Below are 25283 nucleotides of genomic sequence, written 5' to 3' on the forward strand. Positions count from 1 at the left end.
AGACTTAAAATTACATGGGCATATGGTTAGGTCTGTTTTTAGTTATTTATATATTTTTTTTAACATTAATTTTAATTCTTATCATATCTGGGTTTTTTTTTTTCCTATAGAATGCCTATAGCTATTTATAGTTTCCCCAACCATTAAATAAAAAGATAGTATATTTTAACACACTCGAACTCACGACCTTTTGCATTGAAATTCAATCGACTAATTATTTATATTTTTAAATAAAAGTATAGATGTATTGAATTGAATTGGGTTGAGGTTAGAATGTTTTTAAAATAAAATTAAACATAGACACCGTTCAACTTCATTTTACTTACTCAAAATTTTATTTTATTATTTTAAGAAATAATAATTTTTGGTAAAAATAATAAAATAATAAATTTTATAATTTAAATTTAAATAAAATATTTTAAAATTATTTAATCCAAATTCAAATTAATCCTAACTAACCCAATTATATAAAGTCTTTATCTAAATCTAATTCAAATCACATCAAATCAAATTAATCCAAACAGATGAACACAATCGTTTAATTTCCCACCACAACAATTTGTGGAATTTCCCATATATATATATTTTTGTAATTGTATTCAAGTTTTAGTGATGGATTTTAAATTCCTATGAATAATATATACGTAAGCATGTTTTTCTTTTTTTCTTTTTGGAATATATTTGGTAAATATTGAAAGGTATATCTTCAAAGTTTATTCATATCTATCATTTTAAGAATATATTCCCATTGACGTATTGGGAATAATATCAACTATTGAATTTTATTTATATAAAGTTTATTCATTGTGAGAATTCATAAAATTATTTCTACAAAGTCATATTCACATTTCAATCTTTGATTTTCCTTTTATGTTTTCAATATTTCATACAAATATATATTGTTTCTTTTTCATATATTAACCAAATATTTAGATTCACAAATCATGATCCTAAATGCAATCATCTTACCTTAATTAATCTTATCCACAATTTGTAACAAAAAGAAAACTTTATCTATTTAAATTGCAAGAATAATTTGCAAAATTTATATACCATAATCAAACACAAAGTAATTAATTTCTCTGTCCAAATCTTAGAAATTAGAGACATGATTAGGATTGTTGAGCAATCAAATCAAATTAAATGTCAGCCTTTATGTTAACTAAATTCGTCATTCAAATTTCTGAAAATAAAATTAAACAAATATATATATATATATATATTTTAAAAAAAATTAAAGTGTTACCGTATTAATTAAGGGTCCTTTATTTTTTAGGGTAATTAAGGATCCTTTATTTATAAAGCAGTGATAGTAAAAATATAATTTTACTATTTTAATAGTTTATTTTTATAATATTTTTAAAATAAAATAAATTTTATTATTTTTGAGAGTTTAAAATATAAAATTTTCATTACTAATTTAAAATTTTATAAATTATTAAGAGGTTTAAATAAAAATTTCTCATTCTAAGAAATTAATACCCTGTCAACTTTTAATTTTGTAACTGATATAAAGAAAAAAAGTGAAAAAAGAAAAATAAATAATCGTTGAAAAACATATTTTATAATCATTACATTTATTAAAATTTTTAAAATTCTCATTAAACTATTAAATTTTTAAAAAAATTATTATTCAAAAATGTAATATAAATTAACGAATTATGATATATGGGAGATATATGTAATTGTGTTTTACGAAACATCAATTTGGAGAAAAGAGTAACAAAAATAGTTGGCAAGACTTAAATTTGGATTACCGGTCGGGATCCGACAGAGGCAGAAAGGCGGCTTGGTCTCTCAAGTCAAAGACACACCCAAATATGGCCACGTCTACTTTCTCAAATCACAGCCTCAAAAAATATCCTCCTCACCCATTCCGCTCCCCTTATAAAATCCTACCATTTCCAATGCCCCCAAAATTTATTTTTTATTTTCAATAATATAAATAATAGTCGTAAAGTAAAAAAGGGAATCAGTTCGTTTGGCTTCGCCTGCTTTTACCCCTCCTGCCTTAAACCATACATAAACCCCTTTCTATTTCTTCAAAGAGAAATTTTGAATTTTCTTTTTCTTTTAGAGGTAGAGAACAGAGAGATGAGGATTCAGTGCAACGTATGCGAGGCGGCGGAGGCCAAGGTGCTGTGCTGCGCGGATGAGGCGGCGCTGTGTTGGGCGTGCGACGAGAAAATCCATGCTGCCAATAAGTTGGCTAGCAAGCACCAGCGTGTCCCGCTATCTTCGTCTTCTTCACAGATGCCTAAATGTGACATTTGTCAGGTATTCCCCCAAAAAAAGTTTGAAACTTTTTTCTGGGTTCACTGGTTATGTTTGTTTTAGAAGTTAGAACTTGTAAGTTTAAGGTAAGGTGGAATTTGGGTTTAATTTGAAATTTCGGTTGGAGTTGCTTTAATAGTTTCTGTGAGAGACATGATATTTTAAATTTTGGGGAACCTTTTGTAGTTTATATTTTAGGATCTTAACTTTGATCTGTTTTTTTCCAAAATTTTGTTTTTGTTTTGTTTTTTTTTACTAAGGAATGGGGTTCTATTTCGTTTGCTGTATTTTTTAATTTTATTTTCTATTTTTGTTGAATAAAAAATGAGTGAATGATTAAATGTAATGTTTTTGTGTGTGTAAAAGTAAAATAATTTATTTAATTTTTTTTACTAAAGTTTCCGGTGTTACTATTGGTTCATAAGAACCAGCCTTTAATTTTGTTGTAGGAAAGAGTATGAGATGATGACTTACGCAAAACTTGGAGCCTTTTAACGCAACTTAATTACCAATGTAGTTTATTTAAAGTTATTGTCTCCGTAACCAAGATGTAGGAGGGTGGGGATAGGGATGATGTTGTTAGAATTGTTGCTTCTTTTATGGAAACTGATGTAGTATGTGATTTATGAAATTGAAATATTGTTTTAACCATATCTGACTCAGTGAATTGCTTCAAGCATATCATTAATTCAGTTAGATGGTTGGCAGAGAAATAATGGCTGAAGTTAACTCATTTTTTCAAGCTTTCTAAGCATGTGCAATATGTCAATATGTTGGTACAGCGGCAGTTCATTGCTAAAACGTCTTTCACAAGAAAGCTTTTCTAAATTATCCCATGTCAGACGTCTAGAAGCTATCTCTAGCATTTTGCTTGTGCTTTTGATCATATCTAGACTCCTGTGGAGGCTGGAGTTTCGAACTGCCTGAATTTGTGGCTTAGTTGTCATATTGTAGTAAATTTTTTTTTTTTTTTGAATAAGCGTTCCTTATGACAATCAACCAGTTCTGACATATCAACCTTTCTTGATAGGAAGCATCTGGGTTTTTCTTTTGTTTGCAAGATCGAGCTTTACTCTGTCGAAAGTGCGATGTTGCTATACATACAGCAAATCCTTACGTGTCTAGTCATCAGAGATTTCTTCTTACTGGAGTAAAAGTTGGTCTTGAAACAACTGACCCTGGTGCATCTTCTTCCGATGTCAAATCTCCTTCTAGTGAAAAGACTTCAGAAACTAAAACTAATTCTACATCTAGAAGGGCGGCTCCTATGGCATTCACTGGTGGATATAATGAGGTTCTACCATCAAATCTTGGAGATGTGAACAATGAGCTGACGAAAGTAACATACGCTGGAGGTTCTACAGCTGGAAGCATTCAGTCATGGCAAATGGATGATATATTTGGGTTAACTGACTTTAATCAAAGCTATGGTTACATGGATGATGGGTCATCTAAGGTACGCTTATAGTTGTAGATTTTATACTAAGTTTAATATTGGTCTCATGTAGAGTGGAGGCTACCCACCTTGTTTCTAGTAATATTTGCGTGCGTGCCTTTCCTGAAAGTGTACTAAGGTCCTTTTAGTAAGGTGCTATCTTTCTCGAAGACACATGCTAAATGAGCGAGTGAATTATACCTGCATGCGCACACCTGTTGCCTCTGTTTATGTGTGTGCATGTATAGATGCAGCTTTTGCAGTGATTGTCATGTCTTGAAGTAAAAAAAAAAAAAGTACAAAGAGGCTTCAGTCCTTCCAAAGGCATATAAACCACGAGGAGGATCTCAAGCTCATGTTGACTGCCCAAGAATTCCACTTTGCGGTATGACTTTATCGTAACCATTTTTGGGAGAGCTAGATGTTGGTTGCTGCTGTATTGAATAGAATTATAGGTTGGATTATTTAGTTCAGCTACCGTGGTCCTTCAAAAAATCAGTTGGAACCCGACACAGATTAATAGCTAAGCTTTAATATATTGGTCATGCAGTCAACTATTCTATTCCACTCTGTGTTTTAATTTTGAAGTCAACTATTTCAAGTTGACCTGTTAGTTTGTCATGTGCGGTTACTGGGTCTTAGTTCTTTATTAGGTCATATTATACTATTTTGTAGCTCAGCTAGTAAATTAAACTAGACAGTGTGGTCTTGTGTCTTCTATTGCTCCATTAGTTCTATAGATCTTTGAAAGGTCTGGTTAATGCAACTAATAGTTCTGTCTGGATTATTTTTGTTGGATTCTTCCAGGCTGATAGTGGCAAGCGTGGAGATTCTGACAGCTCATCAATCTTGAGATCTGCTGATGACGAGGTAGATGATGATGAGCGCTTGGGTCAGGTGCCAGACTCCTCATGGGCTGTACCACAACTGCCTTCACCTCCAACAGCCTCAGGGCTGTATTGGCCAAACGATTCTCGCGATCAATGTGATAGTGTGGTTTTTGTTCCTGACATATGCTGCTCAGTTATGAAAAACCCCTTCAATTCATGGCGTAGTGGCTCCAACCGAAAACGCCGGCGACACATTTAGAATCATCCGCTGAAGTTTAAAATGCACAAGTTTTTCGGATCCACCTTCTCAGGAGTGCTTTTAGCCTATTATATTAAGTAGGTCACCATCTTTCCAAGTACTGGCTTGAGCTACTTGCTTCCAGTTTAGGCTAAGCCACTTTTCCTCTTATGTAGAATCATTTTCATTCTGCAGTTAATATTTTGGTTGATAACGTAAAAACCAGAATAAAAAAGGTCACCAGATGAAAAAAGCTTGTTTATGGAAGGAGTTAGTGTCGTTTCTATTAACAGCTTGTATTTCTTCATGATTCACAGTGTACCCTGATCAACATATTTATCTGTCTTCTAGACTTCGAAACAGCTAGTGGTTTGATTTTCCATTATTTTCTGTGATCTTGGCCACAATCAGTTCATATTTGTATCAATGTGATGTTTTCAAGGGAAAAATGTATGCTATTGAAGAAGCTTCCATTTCTGCAAACCTTATGCAAAGATCTGTATGATGTGGATTTGAAAGATGAAGCCAATTTAGTTACAACAGGATTAGAGGACAAGTAGTATCTTGGCAGCCGATCGGACCAAAGCAGAGTCAGACGTCAGAAGAGTCACGAGGCTTGAAACTTGGTTTCTTAGAAAGTGTGTTTTTTTTTTAAAGACAAGAACTGCTTCAGCTCAGGTTGCATGTGAACTCTCTTGCTTTCATTTCAACCCTTTAAAACTCTACTGGAAATATCTATTCAAAATTAATGATCCGAAGCCACTTCATGCACAAGATAAGGGATTGTAGATGTTTAAGATTCAATTTCAGATTTTATGGATGCCACTTAAAATTTATAGCATAAGATTTTACTCAAAATATTAGTTGCAGCTGGCAACAGGTGGGGGGAAATGGTCCCTTGTATTTTGTAGTATACAAGAAACCAAGGATTGTTGTGATTGTGATTTGTGACAGAGAATGTAATGATTGAGAAATTGATTGAGACTACTTTAGCTGGCAATAGAATAAAAATTTGATACTCTTAATTACAGGAACCCTCTTGTAATTGATTATAATTGTAATGCAGCATGATAACAAAAAACATGAAATTATTGATTCTTAAACTATACAATCATCAAGCAAAGCAGATTTGGTTCAATCTACCAAAATAGTTGAAAAATATTTATCTCTCTCTAGGTTAAAACCATCCACAAAAAAACCTTTACAGGGCTGGAAAATCTACTCGTAACTTCGAAACTGTACTGGATATGATGGGGTTCTGTAATTTTTGCTTGTTACCTTGTTTAGCTGTTAGGTACTGTCCAGTTAGGAGGAAGGTGGTCGGATGTCACGGTAGGCATGCTACAGACGTTGATGTCGATGGGATATAAGCGATATTTAATATCTAAGTCGTTGAAAATCTTAACCATCTCTTCGACCAAGAGAGCTCTTCTTGCCCACCTCTCTCCCATGTCTTGGTGGTTCATTTTATGTTGGAGCCATATTGCTATCCTTACTCTATTCAACTCTTCGAGTTCCTTGAATATTACCATTGGAGTTGGACACCAGTGGTCGCTCTTGTGCTCGATGTAACTGCACCAAGAAAATGATCCATTTAATCAGACATGTTTGACAAATATTTCATTAATAATACACTATAAAGTGCCACACATAAACAATAAAGACTCGTAAACAAAGGAGAAGTGAGGTAAACGATTGCATCTTTTTTTACTCACCTCAATATCCTCTGCTTCATCAGACCAATCTTATCTGCAGGAGTTTTTACGTGGATACAGAATTCAACTGCATCACCCATATCCGGGCTACGGTAATAGTTATGTATTGCCTTCGTAGCCAGGACACTGTTCGGGATCATGATCTTCTGGTTGTCATATCTTAGGAAAATCGTAGTTAAGATGTTCATTTCCTCCACAACCATCTGAGAGCCCCAAGAATTTAAAAGAATGATTCAATAAACAAAATTCATGTGATCACTAAGATAAAAAGAGGAAAAAGAAGTTCATACGCCTATTTACGTACCTGAATTCCATCAATTTCACACCTGTCCCCTACATCAAATGGGTGCATAACGAACAAGAATATAATGGCTTCGAATACCGTCTTGCAGGTGTTTCCGAATACGAATGCAACAACAAGCAGTTGAGAGCTAATGAAAACAAGAACTTTGCTGGTGGCAATTTCGAGTATGAGGAGCCAAATAACCACAATGATGATGCCAACTATGATATCCACAATATGATGAAGTCTGTTGACTGCCGTTTTAGTATCATTCAACGTGAAGGCAAGTGCCCTTCGTTCTCTAAAAGCATTGACCTAAGAGATTGAAGCATCATCACACCATTGCATACATACAAACGGTAAATCTTAAATTTATGAATGCAACTTCTATTTTAGTGATTCTGTTCGATGGAAGGAAAAGGGGGAACAAGGCCTTGTTTTAGACGGTAAAAGCATATACTAACAATGTGCACATGCAAACGACGGATAATATTTATGCAGAAGAGAAATGTTAGAAGTAAATTATATGCCAAAGCATGTTGCATGTATTCTTACCACCCAATTCTTGAGGGATTTCTTGCTAATTCTCCTGCTTTCAAGTGCATCTTCAAAGAGACTCATAGTCTTCAAAGCCTCATCTTCTTGAAGAAAACGTCCGATGTCCTCCAAGTAGATAAACCTGAGAAGACGATTATTAGCAACAAGATAAGGATAAAAAAACCTCTTAGGAATGATAGACCTACTTGGATCCCGGCTTAGCAACATTCTGGAAGATTTTTCTTGCTGCAACTTTCGCCTCACGTTCATTACTAATGTTTGTTCCAGCTTCATCGTCATGAGTCGAATCTTGTATTTGCTCATCTAAAGTGGAAAGAGCTCCATGGCGGACTATATTCATCAACCTTTTCATGTTCCAAGCAGAGACATTTTTATGATTCAATTTGTGCAAACGGTCAATTGTTATCCCCATATCATCCTTCTCTCCCTTCTCGGAAGAAAGCACACGCGAAAGCCTTGGACTTTTTCCTCGAGGACTTTTAAGGATCCGTCCACTCCCTATCGTTCTCGCAGAAAGGGGTGACGAAGTGGTGGACGGCTTGAGCCCTGGAGGAACCTTAGCACCAGCATTTTGTAGGTTCATAACTTCCTTCGCAAGCCTCTCCTCCTCCTCCTCTGCTCTTTGAATTTCGATAAACGGCGGACCAGAAAGAGACTCGATTACATATTGATTGAACAATGACTCCTGGATTCTATCAAAATAAGTACTAACATGAAAAGAAGATGCCAAAACCTTCACCAAAAGGGTCTTCACTAACCACAACATTACGCCAACCACAAGACAAACCAAAACTCTAGTCACATATTTAAGAAATTTACTCTTAGTTTCCCTCTGAACTTTCTTATCAAGCAAGTAATGCCAAGCAATCAAAACCAGTCCCAGCCATAAACAATTCTGAACAGCTTTCCTCACTCCATATACAAAATACAATACTCTTTTTCTCAAAAGAAAATTCCTCTCAATGAAAAACACAACTATCCTTATAATCCACCCTGAAACTAATCTACCACATATTAAAACTAAAACCAAAACTTCCCATTTCCATAACATAAGATCCCATAAACGTTTCTCTCTTAAATAATGAATTGTAAGACTACAAATTAAACAAGCAATAATCACAATCAAACTTAACCATTCAAGCAAAACCCAAATACTTAACTTATCTTTCTTATACTCATCAGGCAAATCCTCTTCAAGCCATGGATCATCCTCTTCTTCTTCCATGGTTTTCCCTAGAAACCCAGATCTCCTTCCTGACTTCCCAGTGCCAGCTCTAGCTGACCTTGGCTCACCTTTTTCAGGTGTAGGAGGGTCTATCAACCTGGACTTTGTCTTGGTGACTAACAAGTTTGACTTTCTCTTAAAAGAACCACCTTCACTTCTTGTAAATGATGAATTTGAACTGCACTTTACAACCCCATCACTCTCTTCTTTCAATTGTGACCCTTTACTTTGTCTTCTTCTTAAAGGGTTGTTTTCAAAGGACACTCTTGGAAAGGTAGTTGCTGAAGGGGAAGGTGATTCAGCAACTGTAGGCAATGAACCGCCGTGATCGGGTGGTTGTTGTTGAAGTTCATCCATTTCCAAATCCATATCCAAGGAAATCTCACCTGAAGCTTTTTGCTTATGCAAGAACTGACCAATCAACTTCGATGGTGGATCTTCCATGGCACCTTGTTTGCTTTGCATGAAATCAAAACCTTCACTTCTATTACTACTACTACCACTGCTACTGCTGTTCATGTCAACAATCTCTTTCTTCCAGTCGCTGCTGATTTTCCCACTGTCTTGCAAAAAATCATAGCTTGATTCTCTCCAAAACTTACCTCCACCACCACTGACGATATCCGAAGCAGCAGCAATACTGCCTTTGTTGCTTCCATCATCAACCTTCACGATGGTTTCTTTCCGGTCAGCCGTTTCAACGGTCATGGCCGTTTTACCTTCCTAATCTTAATCCAATATAGCCAGAAACAGAATCATTTAAGAAAGAAAAAAAAGAAAACTGGTTTTAAAAGTATAAGAACAATGAAATAGTCTGAACTAAAGAAAAAACGCAAACTTTTTCCTTCAGGTGGTGCAAAGACGAGGAGAATGTGGAGTTTGGTTCCTCGGAAAATGAAAGAAAATCAAACTTTTTTTTCCTCTTTTTCCTCTCCTGACGCGTGAAAGAGCGGAAAAGATAATTGATTGAATTGGATCTTTGATCAGAGAGAAAAAGGAAGAAAGAGAGTTAATTGGAAGAAGAAGAAGTAAGAGAACAAGTGGCAAAGAGAATATTAAAACAACGGTTTTTAGTGTTGCATGGTCTACTTTCTTACTTCTAAACTATAGATCTCATTTGACCTTAATATTTCCCCTATATTACACTATTGACATTGATTTTTTAATGATTATTATTTAAAATCAATCCCAAAAAAAAAGTTAAAAAAAGTATAAGGTAGAACTTTCTAAAGTTAGTGGATACTAGATTGTAGGACTGCATGATTCTTAACTCTTTTTTCCTTTTTTTTGGGAATTATGGATTTTTTAAGAGTTGCTTTTTTTTCCGTGGAAAATGGGGATTCATCCACCACTTTTGGTTAAACAAATTTAATGTACTTGTTATAGTTTTTAATAATTTAAATATCTTTACCTTTTATGATTCTTTATAATTACTCTTTTAATAATGTCGTACTTAGGATTTAAGCATGAATTTTTTCTTTATATATGTAATATATTTGACAAATTAAGAATTATTGAATGTAACAATAGCGTGGTTTTTTAATAATATAAAATAAAACTTATTTATTCCAATAATATGTGTTTTAAATTATTTAATGATATTTTATAGACCCTTTCTACCATATTATCTATGGTCCCTTTTAAGTATTTAATGATATTTTAAAAACTTTTTCATGTCATTAACAAATAATTTTGATTTTCTTTTATCCTGTACGTTGAACTTTAAACCTCAAACTCAAATTCTAAACCTTGAACCCTGAACAACTTGAATTTAAAGTTCAAGGTTTGGGATTCAGGATTTAGAATAAAAAATTACCAAATTTATGTGTAAATGACATAAAAAATTACTACAATATTATTAAATAATTAAAAATAATCATGGATGATGTAGTAAAAAGTCTATAAAATTATTTTGTTAATGCGATCAATTTTGTAACATCAAATTATCGTTTGAAAGGAATATTTGATTTGTTTTTCCCCACCAAATTGCCACATGAAATGGTGATTAAAGATGTCAGACATCAATATGATAGAATAGAAAATCTTTATCATCTCAGATCTCGTTATTTCATGTGATAATTTGACCGAAAAATCGATACAATTTAGTAAATAAATTTACCAAACCATTTAGTTACAGTCGTAGATGGTTTGGTAAATAATCTAGAATCATATTAATTTTGTAATTAATAATTTCATCATATTTTAATAGAAAAGCCCAATACCGTACTGCCCATGGATTCATTGATTTCTTCACATGAATCAAAAGAAAATATAATTCACACACAAACAACTTTTGTCATTTATTCATAATATTTTCTTTGTGTTTATATATGTCAAAAATACAATAATCATGCGAGAAAAAATTATTTTAAAACTTATAATTATGAAAAACAACCAAGATTTAAAAGTTTTACATCATGGACAAGTATTCATTATTTTGGCTTAGAAAAGAAGAAAAACAAATTAAAGCATATTGTATTCTTATTTCCTACTTTTGGTGAAAATACATTCATTAAATAGATTGAATAATATATGCTATAGGTTAATTATTAATCATGTCAAATTTCTTTTGTTAAAATTGATTATTTAGTTCTCAACTTTTATATAAAATTATGGTTAAATTGAAAGATTTAAAATTTGGGTGATAAAAAGAAAAGTTAAAGCATATCCAAGTAACTTACAATCTAGTTTACCTTTTTTTTTTTTGATTTAACTAATGATTGGTTTATCAAAATAAAAAAAAAATTGTAGAAATTGTTTTGGTCCACCATCCCATTGAATAAAAAACTCATAAAAAGGGCAATTAAGGGACCAGCGGGTGACACAATTTAACTGCTTCACTCACACCCAATCCCTTATCCCCGCGCTTTTTATAATGACGAAATTAGAAAGACCGACGTGGCAAGATGTTATTGGCTGTGATATTACTAACCGGGTGCGGCGGGTCGGGGGAAAGTGTAAAATTGAAAAGAAAAAAAAGAATGATGACTGAAGAAGAGGATGAAGACAAACGGCACGCACGAAAGGAATTATGGGCCGAGGGAATAAATGTATTCTCCATTTTACTTTTTATGAAATAAATATTGGTTTAAAAAAAAGGAATTTAAGTACTAAAAGACTCCTAAATGGTAAAGTTGTTTTAAATTTAAAAAAATTAATATTCATATATTTCGATATTTAAATTTTTGTTTCAATTTAAGTTTTAAGTTTGCTTTTAATATTTAATTTGATACCTAATCAAATGACATCATTTGATATAATGAATGTTTTGAGATGTGTTCTAGTAAAATTAACATAGGTACTTAATCGACCTAAAAAGTAATTTACTTACCAATTCAAGTGCTTAATTGAGACAACAAAAATAAAGCTCAATTATCAAATTGAAAAAAAAGAAACTCAATATTAAAGTCAAGTTTAAGTATTAAATTGGTAAAAATAGTTCATGTGCTAAATTAAATATTAAACTCAAACTCAAGTATCAAATGATATATTAGTCTAACCTAAAAATATCTGTGGATTTGATAGTTGGATATTATTAGAGTTTAATACTTTAATTGTTGAAACTAAAAATTTTACAATTGATAGGCTTTGATATTACAACAAATTCTGTATAAATTATATATGAATTCTGTATAATTATTTTGATAATATAATTTATAATTGTAATTTGTACTAATAACCTAAACAATTAACATCTCCCCAACAATTTTACCATTTGTATCCTCTTTTGGAATAATAAGAATTGAGAGAAAACAAAATTTGTATGAACAATGTTCATTATTATGACCTTGTTGGCTAAATTAGTTGTAATATCAACTGGAAGAGTAAAATTATTAAAAATTAAATTAAAATCACAAAAATAAAATAAAAATAATTCAAGCTTTTTAAATATTCGATGAATACCCAATTATTACAACATAATCATTTATTTAAAAATTATTTTGTACTTTTTTTAAAATGCTAAAATGCCTTGAATCATCTCAAATTGATCTGTTTTTAGTGTCTAAAATATTTAAAACTTATTAAATTTAAATAAAAAATCATACCTAAATTCAATTCGAATTGAATAGGCTTAGAAATAAGTTACGTAAATGAAGCTACCTCTTTGATCCCTTTATCCTATTCCTTCCACTTTTTACAAATTCTATATTCATGTGATAGGTATATGCCTTTTATTTATTTAGTTTAAATTCTTGTTAGTGTATGAGATATTTTCACATTTTTTATATAAAAAGAACAACAGTGATATAGAAAAGTTAGTTTAGTGACTTTTTTCTCTGTAATTTAAGAAATAAGAAAATTACTGTCGATAAAGCTTTACCTAATGGATATTATAAGGAAGATCGAGACTTTATTTGCAAATTGTGTCTATTGTTTTTAATAATTGTGAAAATTGCAATCAAAATCGATCCACTAAAAATTCAATAATAATTAAATCAATGTAAAATTCAACAATAAAGGGAATAATTAGAATCTATATGAACAATGAAGAAAAAATTCAACACGTAACAAGAGTTGCATCTAATGTTTCGATTACGTTCGAAGACTGCCACCGCCTTACGCGGCTGCCTGAATTGGCCTATTAGATGTAAACCCACGCCCCCTTCCACGATATCCCTTGCCACGACCACCTTGGGGAGGGGCTTCATAATTGTAGCCTCCATCTTCCATCCTATCAGCCTGTTGTCCATTGTATCCACCACGTCCACGGCCACGGCCACGGGAACCTCGTCCTCTTCCTCGATCGTAGCCACGATTGTGATTCCTGCCTCCATCCTCATACTCAGCATTCCCTCTACTCCTTGGCATTCTTCTACCATCTCGGTCATTATGAGATCCCGCTTTCACCTGATTAGCTGGTAATGGAGGTTGATACCCGGCAGATGACATATTCAGTTCTATTTTTGAAAGGGTTATGATAATGATGGACACATGCCTAGTGGTCTCCAATGGAACAAGTCCTTCTTCCGAAGGCTCCCACATATCAGTTATATCCGTGGATCCAATTGATGTAATCTGATGAAGACCCACAATTCTTTTCTTAATTAACTCTACAATAGCTACAGCCTTGTTAATGGCTTTTCCCATTGCCTTAAACACTATTTGATTAGAGCCCTTTTCCTGAAGCAAAGTCAAAGCATGACTGATATAATTGCGCATACTGCCTTGACTGCTGATCCGAATCTCCTTCTCGTCAATGGGTGTCTCTGCTTTCGGCTTCTCCACTCTCTGGTAACGATCCATTTTTAATGCTTTGTTAATGGAGGATTAATTGGGAGGGTAAGCTACACCAAGACGGAGCCCTCTTCTACACCTTATTTCTCTTTCTTTTACGCCCTAAAGCCTTTGGCACGTTGGGTGTATAATATATATACAGAAGTTAAGGCTTTAGTTTTAGATTTGTGATTGTGAATGGAATTCCGATTCCTGTTAGGAATGGAGTTCTTAGTGTTTTTATATAATTAGGACACACTTTTAGCCATTTAACTCAAATGGTAATGTGGAACAATTTCATTAAATAATGGACTTCTCTTTGCTTCCTAGAGATTTTTTGTGGAATTAAAATTTTTTCTGGGTTGGAATTAATTGTATATTTTTATTTAGTAAAAATGTAATTTTATTATTTTAATAGTTTATATTTTTATAATTTTTAAAAGATTAAATTAAATTTTATTATTTCTAGAAGGTTAAAGTATAATTTTACCATTACTAATTTAAAATTTTATAAATTATAAATTACTTAAATTAAGATTTTACTTTGATGATACATGAACTTTGTCTATATGCACAAGAAGGCAACAATTATCATTTTCCTCACAATTTTATTTTCATTTTCTCTCATGTCCTCGGGCTTCATGTTTTCTCTTATTTCATATCACATTTAAAACTACAATTTTCTATACAACCATTCGTTTAACCAAAATATTCTTTATCAAAATGCATATTAAACCTTATTTAAGTCTAGATCGTTCTATACTAATTCATATGCCTCATATACATTCTAATCAAAATTAAACATTATAATCTTTTAACTAAGCAACATGTCATACCACATTTTATATCTATTTTGCATTCACACATCATTATATACTTTCACACATATAAATTCAATCTAAACCAAATTTCAACTATCAACTTCATATTTATATACAAGCATATAAACATATTCAATATCAAAATGACTCAACCTAGGTACATGCCTTCCTTAACACAAAATAAGACTAATACAAATTTTATTGAGTCCAGGATTGATGATTGGATGCTGAGCCAATATTTAAGATTACAAACAAAACCTAACCTACACACACAAAAAAAAAAAAAAACCAACACCGAGTGATAAACTCAGTAGTATTTCTATAATTCAAGATAATAATAAGCTTATATAAATGCTTACACCTAATTCAAATTTAGTTCACATACAATTTTATACCAAATTCTTCCTTTGTCTCATTTCTTATATTTGTCATACCATTTCACATCGTATTCCACATCTATACACATAATTTATTTTAATTCCTAACATCATTGTAACATATGCTTGATCACTTACATACAAAAATTATAAATATAAACATCCAAATCCACTCCATTTACTTTAGTAGTTTTCGAGTTTATTAGCTTAATTATTAGATTGACCCTAAGTGTTCATTTTCAACTTATTTCGCATATGTTCGTGTTTCATTTTTCCCTTCAATTACCATTTGACCAATTTGCATGCTTTTAACTGATTTGTATTCTAATCTGGCATCTCAGTGCATCATCGGATAAATCGAAGAAAATGTACTAGCACATGTAGTGCATCATTGGATAAACCGAAGCGATTTACTGGCACACACAGTGCATTATCGGATATACCAAAGAGATAACCTATACATTTAATAAGTAACCGATCTACAATTCCATTATAAGTTCATTCCACATTCTATCAATCTCAATTTCATCATCAATTTACTATTTCAATATTATATATAACAAATCTCAACTCAATTTTGTACTTTCATTGAATTACACAATTTTCATTTCTATTCAATTTAATCTTATATCTTAATAATCAAATATATTCGTACCAATTCAATTTCAACTAACAAATCTCAGCTTACCTCTTTATTACCATGTGAATAATAAAATGTGCACTAATTAAATTGATTTGAATTATAAAAATACAAATCGGAAACTTCGAATTATTCATCGACGACTTTTAACTTTTATTTTCCCTCTCGAGAAATACGGGCCAAAGTTAGTAATTTGTTGCCAAAATTCCAAAACCCTTGAGGCCGTTCTCTCTTCTCTCTTCTTCTCTTGTGAATTTCGGTGTTAAGGATGAGAAACAATGTTCTCTTTCCTTCCACCAAGTTAAGCTTTTATTTTACAATTTATTATTTCCTTTCCTTTTAAAATTTTCATTTAATCATCCTACCGGCCACTATATATATTAAGATGGTATAATTGCCATTTTAATCTTTGGTCCACGTTTCTAATTAAAATCTATAATAATTAGACTTTTCCATTTCAACAATTTAGTATTTGTATCTTAATTCATCACTGTTTCGATAAAATTATTTATCCAAAATTCAATTCCTCTATAATATAATTTCCTAAATATTTAATAAAAATATTTACATTTTCAGTTTATGGAAACGAGATATCGAAACCGTAATTTTTGACATCATTGTCTTTCGGGTCATTACAGGCTTAATTGATTTTTTTTAAAATTGTTACTAAGGTCTTTTTGACCCTTTAGCCTCGTTAGTTTCAAAAATTTCTAATTTACATCTAATAAAAGAGTAGGATCAAATTGAATATATGTATAAATGTTAATGGCTAAATTTTTTTATCATACCTTATATATAAACACCAAAACAGACATTTAACGGTACAATTTTAAAGGAAGTGTTGTTTTGCTCATTCATCTAACTTATAGAAACTAATTTACCTATTTTTCAATAAAACAACTAAAATATCATTCGTATTAGAGATTTTGTTGCACTTTCACTTATTTTAGCCTTATGTAATATGGACATAGCAAATAATAATATTAAATATCAGCGAAATCCTTAATAAAAAAACCCTCATTTGCTATGTCATATCACACATTTGGCACCTCAAGTATCTTGTTCCACACGCCCTATAGCACCCAATGACCTCGAATACACATAAATTGAATCATTCTCAACCCTAAATAGGCATCCGTACCTCTCATAAGCTGAACTAGCAGCTAAAGGAGAGTGGAAACAAACAAGCTGAGTGCATATGTGCAAGCCCCATTTACTGTGTGAAAGAAATTTTTTGCATTAACACTCAATCGAATTCTTGAAGAGATAATAGTCCATATAACATGATCAAATTATTAAAATTTAGTACTTATTGAACCTTCAAATCCACTCCCTTCAAATAACTCGATAACAACCCTTTAAATAGAACACAAAGAAAATGATTTCAAACTATTAGCTTCCAAAATTTTATTGTGGATATATAAGATTTCATGTTAATCTCTTGCACATATAATTTTTTTTTTAAGAATTATGTATAAAAGAATTTTAAGAACAAAGATTAAATAAAACTAAATATGATTGTCTCTGCAATAGCTTTATAAATGAGAATTTGAATCTCAATCGACTTGAAAGATACTAAAGAAAAATGCATAAAATAACAATAACGGGTTTAAGAACAAAAAAATGAATTTGATGAGCACTTAAATAAGACATAAATTATATATTTATTTTCAGTACTCTTTAAAGTCATTTTAAGGCTGCAAATAAAAGCAAATTCTCCGTCTAAACATTGCATAATTTGAAATACATAATATTAATTCAATAATCATTCATCATTACTGGACATGTCCAAAGAAAATAGAAAAGACTTGGGAGGTATTTCAAGGAGCTTTTCTTGACTTTCAAGCATCTTCAAAACTTTGGTCATTGTAGGATGATGTATGGGCTTCGTCTGTATGCACCAAAATGCAACGACTATCATTTTCCTCACAATTTTGTAAACGATTATCATTTTTCTTACAATTTTATTTACATTTTCTGTCATGTTTTAAAGCTCTATGTTCTTTCCTAATTCAAATTGATGATAAATCCATGAAAGAAAATAAATTTGACTTGAATTGTCAGCAAAAGCATTCAGATTTTTCCTCCTTCCCACAATTTCCATTAACATCATTCCAAAGTTATAAACATCAGCTTTATATGTGATACCACCAAGATTTTTATAAAACAATTCAGGAGCCATATATCCTAGTGTACCTCATGCTGCTGTGAGAGAAATAATGCTATCATCCACTGAATACAACTTTGCAAGGCCAAAATCTGAAAGTTTTGGATTAAAGTTTCCATCTAATAGAATGTTATGTGGCTTGATGTCAAAATATAAAATCTTCATAGCACCATTATGTAAATATTCAATACTTCAACCCACTCCAATTGCTATCTCAAACATCTTTTGCCAACTCAAGCTTGTTTTGTCTAAAGAGCCATTTGTCACGAAATCATAGACAAGAGCTTGTTTTCTTCCCTCCACGCAAAATCCAAAAAGTTCCACTACATTCACATGATAGATTTGACTGTAAACCGAGATTTTGACAAATAATACTAACAGAAGAATCTAAATCTTTGACAGCTTTTAGTACACCCAATGAACATTATCAATGGAGAGTAATGCCATTTGGTATTACTCTCGTGCAAACTCTAGTGTCACTGTCATGGTTGAGGGTTCTCTTGTGCAACCCATGACACTAGTATCTTCATAAATAAAACTTCCATGCCTAAAATGTGCCTCATCTCTCTTTCTTAAAATATTGACACCTTAAAATTTTTTTAAATTATTTTATTATATATATATATAGCATATTTATCTATTTAGTAGAGTATGTGTATTATTATTTATACTATAAATAAAATGACTGATTGAATAGGTATCACGACTCAACTTGACACTCATCTAACTGTGAAATTATTAAAATATTATTATTTTAAAAGTTATTAATATTATAATGATTATATTTTTATCTATTCATACTTTTATGTATACTTCAAATAAAATAACTACATAACATTATTTGGGAATTGAATACAAGACCAACAAATTCATATAAAAATATCATTGCCATTCCATAAATAATCGTTCGTTATTATATTTTTATAAATATATATTTTAATATAAAATATTTTCGTTGACTCATGAATGAAGTGAGTCAGATAAAATCTAGTTTTAAATATAAAAATATTTTGGGATACATAAAAAAAATTCTTTTATAAAGATTGAAAAATAAGTGAAACCAAGTCTTTCTTTCTCATCAAAAACAAAAAAAGTGACAGTCAATTAATTAAAACCAAACCATTGAGCACAAAGCCAGTCACTGGCCGACCATAAGATAAACAATTGATAGCTTAAATCAATTCAGTAAGCAGCAGGCAGCTAGCTTTGTTTATCTTTATTTTATTGTGCTGTTGCCTACCTATTGTCATTACCTGGCTGAATCAATCAACTAAAGCTACGCTGTATCTCCAAAAACAGTTTAAAGGCCCCCTTTAGTTTCAAAAGAAGCCGTGTGAGACGTTTTCGATACATTTTTTAATCAAAATTTGTCGTTAATCTCTAAATTATGCATACGTTACTTGTTTCAACTTTTGTATTCTAATTTAGTTGTTTTTAGTTTCTATACTTTTCAGGTCCTCTTCATATCACGAATCCTAATTTAGCAGAGTTTCTTGCTGTCGCAGCTGCTCTTGATATTTTTGCTAAAGCTGATTGGAATGTCATTAATTGGATTGTTAATTGTGACATGCGACAATGGACTTTATGAATGATTTGTGGGGGATTGGTAGCTAAGATTACTGGGGTTGTAAATGTCAGCTTTGCTGAAGTTTACAGGGAACCACAAGGAATGGTAGATGCTATGGTTACAGCAGGAACCGACAGATCTGAATTATTTCCAGCATGGTGGTAGCATCAGTTCTGGTTTTTTGTTATTTTGTTTTTACTTTCTGGGAATAAGTTTCCATTCCCTTAATCTATAACCTTTTTATCAAATATCAATTAATATACTTGATACAAGTCCTTTGTCATTCCACTGTATATGATTCAATCTACGCAAATATAAACATTTATCATAAACATTCAATTGCATTAGGGTTACTAGAATAATCCTTGGTTACGTAAGCTAAGAGTCAAAAACTCTCGTCAACCAAGTTAGAATACTTGGGTTGTTATGGAAGGGACCATGGAAATTACATGGATTATGGAGCTTAATTCATCAGTTGACTTTAGCAATGGGTGATGTGGGCTTCGAAAGAACAATTTCCTTTGCTGCTTCGTGGTGATTTCATGGTCATTCATTGATTCTTGTCGTGTGTTTGGTTCGATTTTGTCATACGTTAGTGTTTCTTTGGATTATTATGTTGTAATGTTCTGTATTGTGGCCTGCTGCTACTCTGTATTCGACTCTACTTTTATTAATCAAACTAGAATTAACCTCTCCCAAGAGTGTTTAGTTTTTTTAATATTTTAAGTAATTAATAATAAATAGTTTTAAATTAAATTTTACAAAATAAAATTAAAATTAAAATAATGATAATTATTTTTTATCTTTTATATATTACAAATTTACATATTATATATGAATTTTAAAAATATATTTAAATACTATAAAATTTAAAACAAAGGAAAAAAGAGACCTTTTCTACCCACTTGTGGGGATTCTTTTATTGCAAGGTGTATAGTTTCCAATTCATATATTGGATTAATTATATATTTGTTTGGGTTAAAGTAAAATTTAAAAGTTAATTCCTGCTGTAGTTTTATTTTTAATAATTTAATTCATTTATATTTCAAATTTAAAATTTTAATCTAATTATTACCGTCGTAAATTTTTTAAAATTAATTGTTATAACATTTTGAAATTTTTTAAAAATCCCTTAATAACCTTGTAAAAAAATGACATTGAAAATATTAATATAAATTAAAAACTCATTTTAAATATTAATATAAATATTATATATTTATTTTAGTGCTCTTAAAGTTATTTTAAGGTTGCAAATGAAAGCAAATTCTCCTTCTAAACATTGCATAACTTGCATTACATAATATTAATTCAATAATCATTATCATTACTAGACATGTCCACAGAAAATAGAAAAGACTTGGGAGGTATTTCAAAGAGCTCTTCTTCACTTTCAAGCATCTTCAAAACTTTGGTCATTGTAGGACGATGTATGGGCTTCGTCTGTATGCACCAAAATGCAACGATTATCATTTTCCTCACAATTTTATTTACATTTTCTGTCATGCTTTCAAGCTCTATATTCTCTCCTAATTCAAATTGATGATAAATCCATGAAGGAAAATAAATTTGACTTGAATTGTCAGCAAAAGCATTCAGATTTTTCCTCCTTCCCACAATTTCCATTAACATCATTCCAAAGCTATAAACATCAGCTTTATACGAGATACCTCCAAGATTTTTATAAAACAATTCAGGAGCCATATATCCTAGTGTACCTCGTGCTGCTGTGAGAGAAATAATGCTATCATCCACTGAATGCAACTTTGCAAGGCCAAAATCTGAAAGTTTAGGATTAAAGTTTCCATCTAATAGAATGTTATGTGGCTTGATGTCAAAATGTAAAATCTTCATAGCACAACCGTTATGTAAATATTCAATACCTCGACCAACTCCAACTGCTATCTCAAACATCTTCTGCCAACTCAAGCTGCTATTTGTTGAAAATATAAATTTGTCTAAAGACCCATTTGTCATGAAATCATAGACAAGAGCTTGTTTTTTCCCCTCCACACAAAATCCAACAAGTTCAACCACATTCACATGATGAATTCTTCCGATAGTTGCAACTTCATTGATAAAATCTTGGCCATTACCTTTCGATTCCTTTAGCAATTTTACCGCAACAAAATTACCGCTTCGAAGTTTGCCTTTAAACACAGTACCATAACCTCCCTCACCTAATTTATCCTTGAAATCTCCTGTTATTTTCTTTAATTCAGCATATGAATATCGTATAGGCATAAAATTTATTTGACTTTGAAGAAAGTTCTCAATCGCATCATCTACCGACAAATGTCTTCTTCTTAATTTGTATATAACAAGAGCAATCAAGCAACATATCCCCAAAAATGTCCTTATCAGAAACATCCCTGTTTTTCAAGAAAAAAAAAAATCAAGCAACACCATAATTCTATACGTAGTTTTTACTGTTCATACCATAAAGGTTTTGTGCTTTTCAATTTGTTTCATTTTATATCTATTTTTACTTTTAAACTTTTTCTTTATATAAAAGTGAGACAAATATAAACGTGATGGAGACTAATTAAGCAATTCATTAGTATCATAGAAGTACAGAACTGCGTACCTGTTATTGCAAGGAAAGGAATTCGGAAGACTGTTAAAAGACATACAAGAAAAATGTGTTACATGAATGTCTGGTAGGAAAGTAAAGGCAAATCCATTAATAAAAAAATATATGTATTAGTTAGAAGGAATAATGTCAATAACCATGTGATCTGTTTGTATAGTGTTAAACTATTAATCTTAATTATGAAAGACTAACCTTGGTTATTTGAACTAATATTCAGCATGTTACAAAAGGTGCCAATAAGGATGGGGATAAGGCAGTTTTGTCTACATTAGTTTTAGACCTCCATAGCTTTTCCTAATTTGGTTTCAAAACTGTTCCCCAACTTAACCATATTCATATAATGAGATTTGATTTTTTTTTTCATTGTTTTAGTTTTTTGAGATATTTTCAAAATTGGTCTCTCAAATTTTATCAGACTTTTAATTTAACCCTATCTTATTTTAATTTTTTTAATTTAGTGGAACGTTTGTCTTTTTAATTTGCAGAATAGGCCCCTCAACTTTTTTCAGGCTTAATTTGTTTTATAAGGAATTATTATTCCAATTTGTTATAATTATTAGTATAAAAAATTACTTATAAATATTTTTTAAAATATACATCTATTTATTTTTAATTGAAATGATTATTAATCTTATAATTGCTATAAAAATGTACTTACACTAATTTTTACAATAATTCTAAGCCTGGACCGACTTAAAAAATAGGCCTAAAATTTTGCTCATGCCCAGTCCAGATAAGAATGCTAAAACCTAATCCTGACTTGTATTACAAATTTTAATATTATTTTTATATAAAAATATATTTAAAAATATAATAAAAATAACTACACTAAAAATATTAAAATAAATATTTCCCAACAAATTGAACAAATTAACAATAAAATAAAAGTTATACAATATCCAAATAATAATAACAATAACATAGTAGCAATATAATAGTGAAATTAGAGACGAATTTAGGGGGGTTGGCAAGGGCCCAACCCCCCTAAAATGTAAAATTGCTATTTAGGCCCAAAAGTTTTAAAATAGTAAATGTAAAATTACACTTTGCCCCCTAAAATTATAAAAGTTCGATTTAACCCTTTAAAAATTATAAAGATATAGACTACAAAAAATTAAAATTTCATTCGACCTCCTTAATTTGTTCTGGCTTCACCCCTGAGTGAAATGACAGTAAAATAGAGACAAAACAGCAAAAACAGCAGCATTTTTTCTTCTGCAAATTTAGGAACAGCAGCAATTTATCTTTCGCAAATTTGGGTTGAGCCAAAAAAATTTACCCAAAGTATGACCCGTTGAGAAAATGTATCTTATTTTTTTTATTCATACCTATTTTTTTAAGCTTATATTTTTGTACAAATTCTCTCACTTTTTGGACGAATTTTCAGGATGGGTCAGATGACCCGATGCATGGTAAGTGTACATACAACTAGAAATAGGAATGTACAGGAAGACCAAAAAATTTAAACAAATTTCTGAGGATCTCTTTTTGCTGTTTAACCGGCTGTCCTTATATGTACAAAGTATTAAATTTTGTCTTATTATTAATATTTTAAGTGTGGTTTTGAATTTTATAGCCTATTTTAATCTAAGGTTTTTATTCTGGAACGGGATATTAAAATGTTTAAAAAAAAATTCAATTCTATAAGAAGTTATTATAACGAATTCTCACTGAATTTAGCGAAATCTTAAAGCAATAATACATACCAATTATGGGTTTGTATAGAATCCAGTACGGGTTGCTTAGTATATCTAGCGCCAACAGCCGTAAGAACGATAGCGGTCTGGAATATGGAACGTAACACATAATTAAAGAAATGGTTAATCAGTCCTTAAAAATTAAAACCATAAAAATAAAGTATAGAAATCCTCACAAGTTAACAACGTAGCTCCAATCAAGTATGACATTATTGGGAAGCCGAAGGTCCCATTTAATTCGGGTGCCCATCATCAGCTTTTTGTAAATATCAAAAGTGGAAAGTCCACTGATATTATGAAGACTGATCAGAACCCTGGCTTCAACAGTGCATGAAGGATTGAAATCAGACGGTGGAGTTCCTCCATCCACAAAATAATAGAAATTATTATTAGTTTGTGGAGAGGAAGAACAACGAGAAGCATTGATGTAATTAACACCATGCCAAGACTTGTTCATCTTCATACTGCAATTCACCACATATATATTGCTATACTCATTATAGCTATATTCATAAACAGCAATAGCATTAGGTAAAGGAAAGGAACTGAGAGGAATAGAGCAGTTATGGTTGGCCACATTCACATCTAGCAGATGAATAGTTTTGTTAACATAAGAGATGTTTTGGACATAGAAATCCCCATCTTCCGTAGGGAAGATGGTGCGGTTGTTGTTGCAAACCAGCTCAAACCACATAAAACCACGGCCTTGAGGCTGGGATTTTAATCGAAAAGGGTAACTGACGCTAAGGTTTCCACACGAAGTAACTCCACAATGCTTATTTATGCTTCGAGCGGTGGAAGCATGAGGAAAGAGATATAAAGCTAGTGCCAAAAGGCAAATTAATGCAAGTTTTGGTCTTACCATCCTAAAAGTTTCAGGGGAAGAGAGAGGAGATTTTAGTTTAATTTAATACAGGCTAACCAGTCTCTTAACTGTTTCTGCAATTTTTCACTCTCCAAAACCATGTCTTTCTTTCTCAAATTTAAAGAAAAAAAAAAGGGAGTAGATAACTAATTGCAAACCATACGATAATACGAAAGCCAATCATAATTTTTCCACACCATCAATTCCGGTGAGGAAAAGAAAAGCGGGACCCAAGAATTGATGGCGAAAATGATAAGAGAAAAGGACATCTTTATAATTCACCCCTTGATATTTTCCTTAATATCGGGAGAGGAAAAGAAAGAACTTTGAAATTTCAAAGTTCCTTAGATAAATAGATTTTGAAATTTCCTTAGATAGACACCATTGTATTAAGAGTCAAATTGTATTTTTCTCTTTTTATTAAAAAATAGATAAATTAGTTTATATACGTTAAATTAAAGAGTAAATTGGCCCTTCTATTAAAATTTTCATCCATTTCTATGGGTAAAAACTATTCGTTGTACATTATCATGTGGTACATATAACTCGTCTGTATGACTGTTTGGTTATTCTATCAATCACACCAGGCTTTAACAGTACAAATGGATGGAATTTTTAACAGAAATGACTAATTTTTTTTTAATCTAATATATATGACTAATTTATTCATGTTTTAGTAGAAAGTACAAAATACAATCTGAATCTTAATAGTATACGAGCCTCCATGATATTTTTACCATTATGATACAATCAATTTATCAACCTTTTTGACCGGTAAGAATTATTA

General features: G+C 31.3%; 4 protein-coding genes and 1 pseudogene across 4 annotated transcripts; 1 reads left to right on the forward strand and 4 right to left on the reverse strand.

Annotated features, from left to right (window-relative positions):
- Positions 1-1910: 1910 nt before the first annotated feature.
- Positions 1911-5226, forward strand: LOC105776786 (B-box zinc finger protein 22). Its single transcript, XM_012599701.2, has 3 exons — positions 1911-2277; positions 3305-3730; positions 4517-5226. Exons 1-3 carry the CDS (start codon positions 2095-2097, stop codon positions 4796-4798), a joined length of 891 nt encoding a protein of 296 aa, XP_012455155.1. The 5' UTR covers positions 1911-2094; the 3' UTR covers positions 4799-5226.
- Positions 5227-5755: 529 nt separating this feature from the next.
- LOC105776778 (mechanosensitive ion channel protein 6) lies at positions 5756-9593 on the reverse strand. Its single transcript, XM_012599688.2, has 5 exons — positions 7519-9593; positions 7331-7454; positions 6797-7090; positions 6493-6695; positions 5756-6349 (listed from the first exon to the last, which is right to left on the reverse strand). The coding sequence occupies exons 1-5, from the start codon at positions 9264-9266 to the stop codon at positions 6061-6063; spliced, it is 2658 nt and encodes an 885-aa protein (XP_012455142.1). The 5' UTR covers positions 9267-9593; the 3' UTR covers positions 5756-6060.
- Positions 9594-13115: 3522 nt separating this feature from the next.
- LOC105787159 (uncharacterized) lies at positions 13116-13874 on the reverse strand. Its single transcript, XM_012613602.2, has one exon. The coding sequence runs from the start codon at positions 13800-13802 to the stop codon at positions 13116-13118; it is 687 nt and encodes a 228-aa protein (XP_012469056.1). The 5' UTR covers positions 13803-13874.
- Positions 13875-17375: 3501 nt separating this feature from the next.
- Positions 17376-17942, reverse strand: LOC128039863 (rust resistance kinase Lr10-like; annotated as a pseudogene).
- Positions 17943-20598: 2656 nt separating this feature from the next.
- On the reverse strand, positions 20599-24616 carry LOC105776797 (rust resistance kinase Lr10). The gene is made up of 4 exons (XM_012599711.2): positions 23808-24616; positions 23641-23717; positions 21929-21958; positions 20599-21713 (listed from the first exon to the last, which is right to left on the reverse strand). Exons 1-4 carry the CDS (start codon positions 24494-24496, stop codon positions 20653-20655), a joined length of 1857 nt encoding a protein of 618 aa, XP_012455165.1. The 5' UTR covers positions 24497-24616; the 3' UTR covers positions 20599-20652.
- Between the last annotated feature and the right edge of the window lie 667 nt (positions 24617-25283).

This window comes from Gossypium raimondii, chromosome 1 (assembly GCF_025698545.1).
Source record: "Gossypium raimondii isolate GPD5lz chromosome 1, ASM2569854v1, whole genome shotgun sequence".
NCBI lineage: Eukaryota > Viridiplantae > Streptophyta > Magnoliopsida > Malvales > Malvaceae > Gossypium > Gossypium raimondii.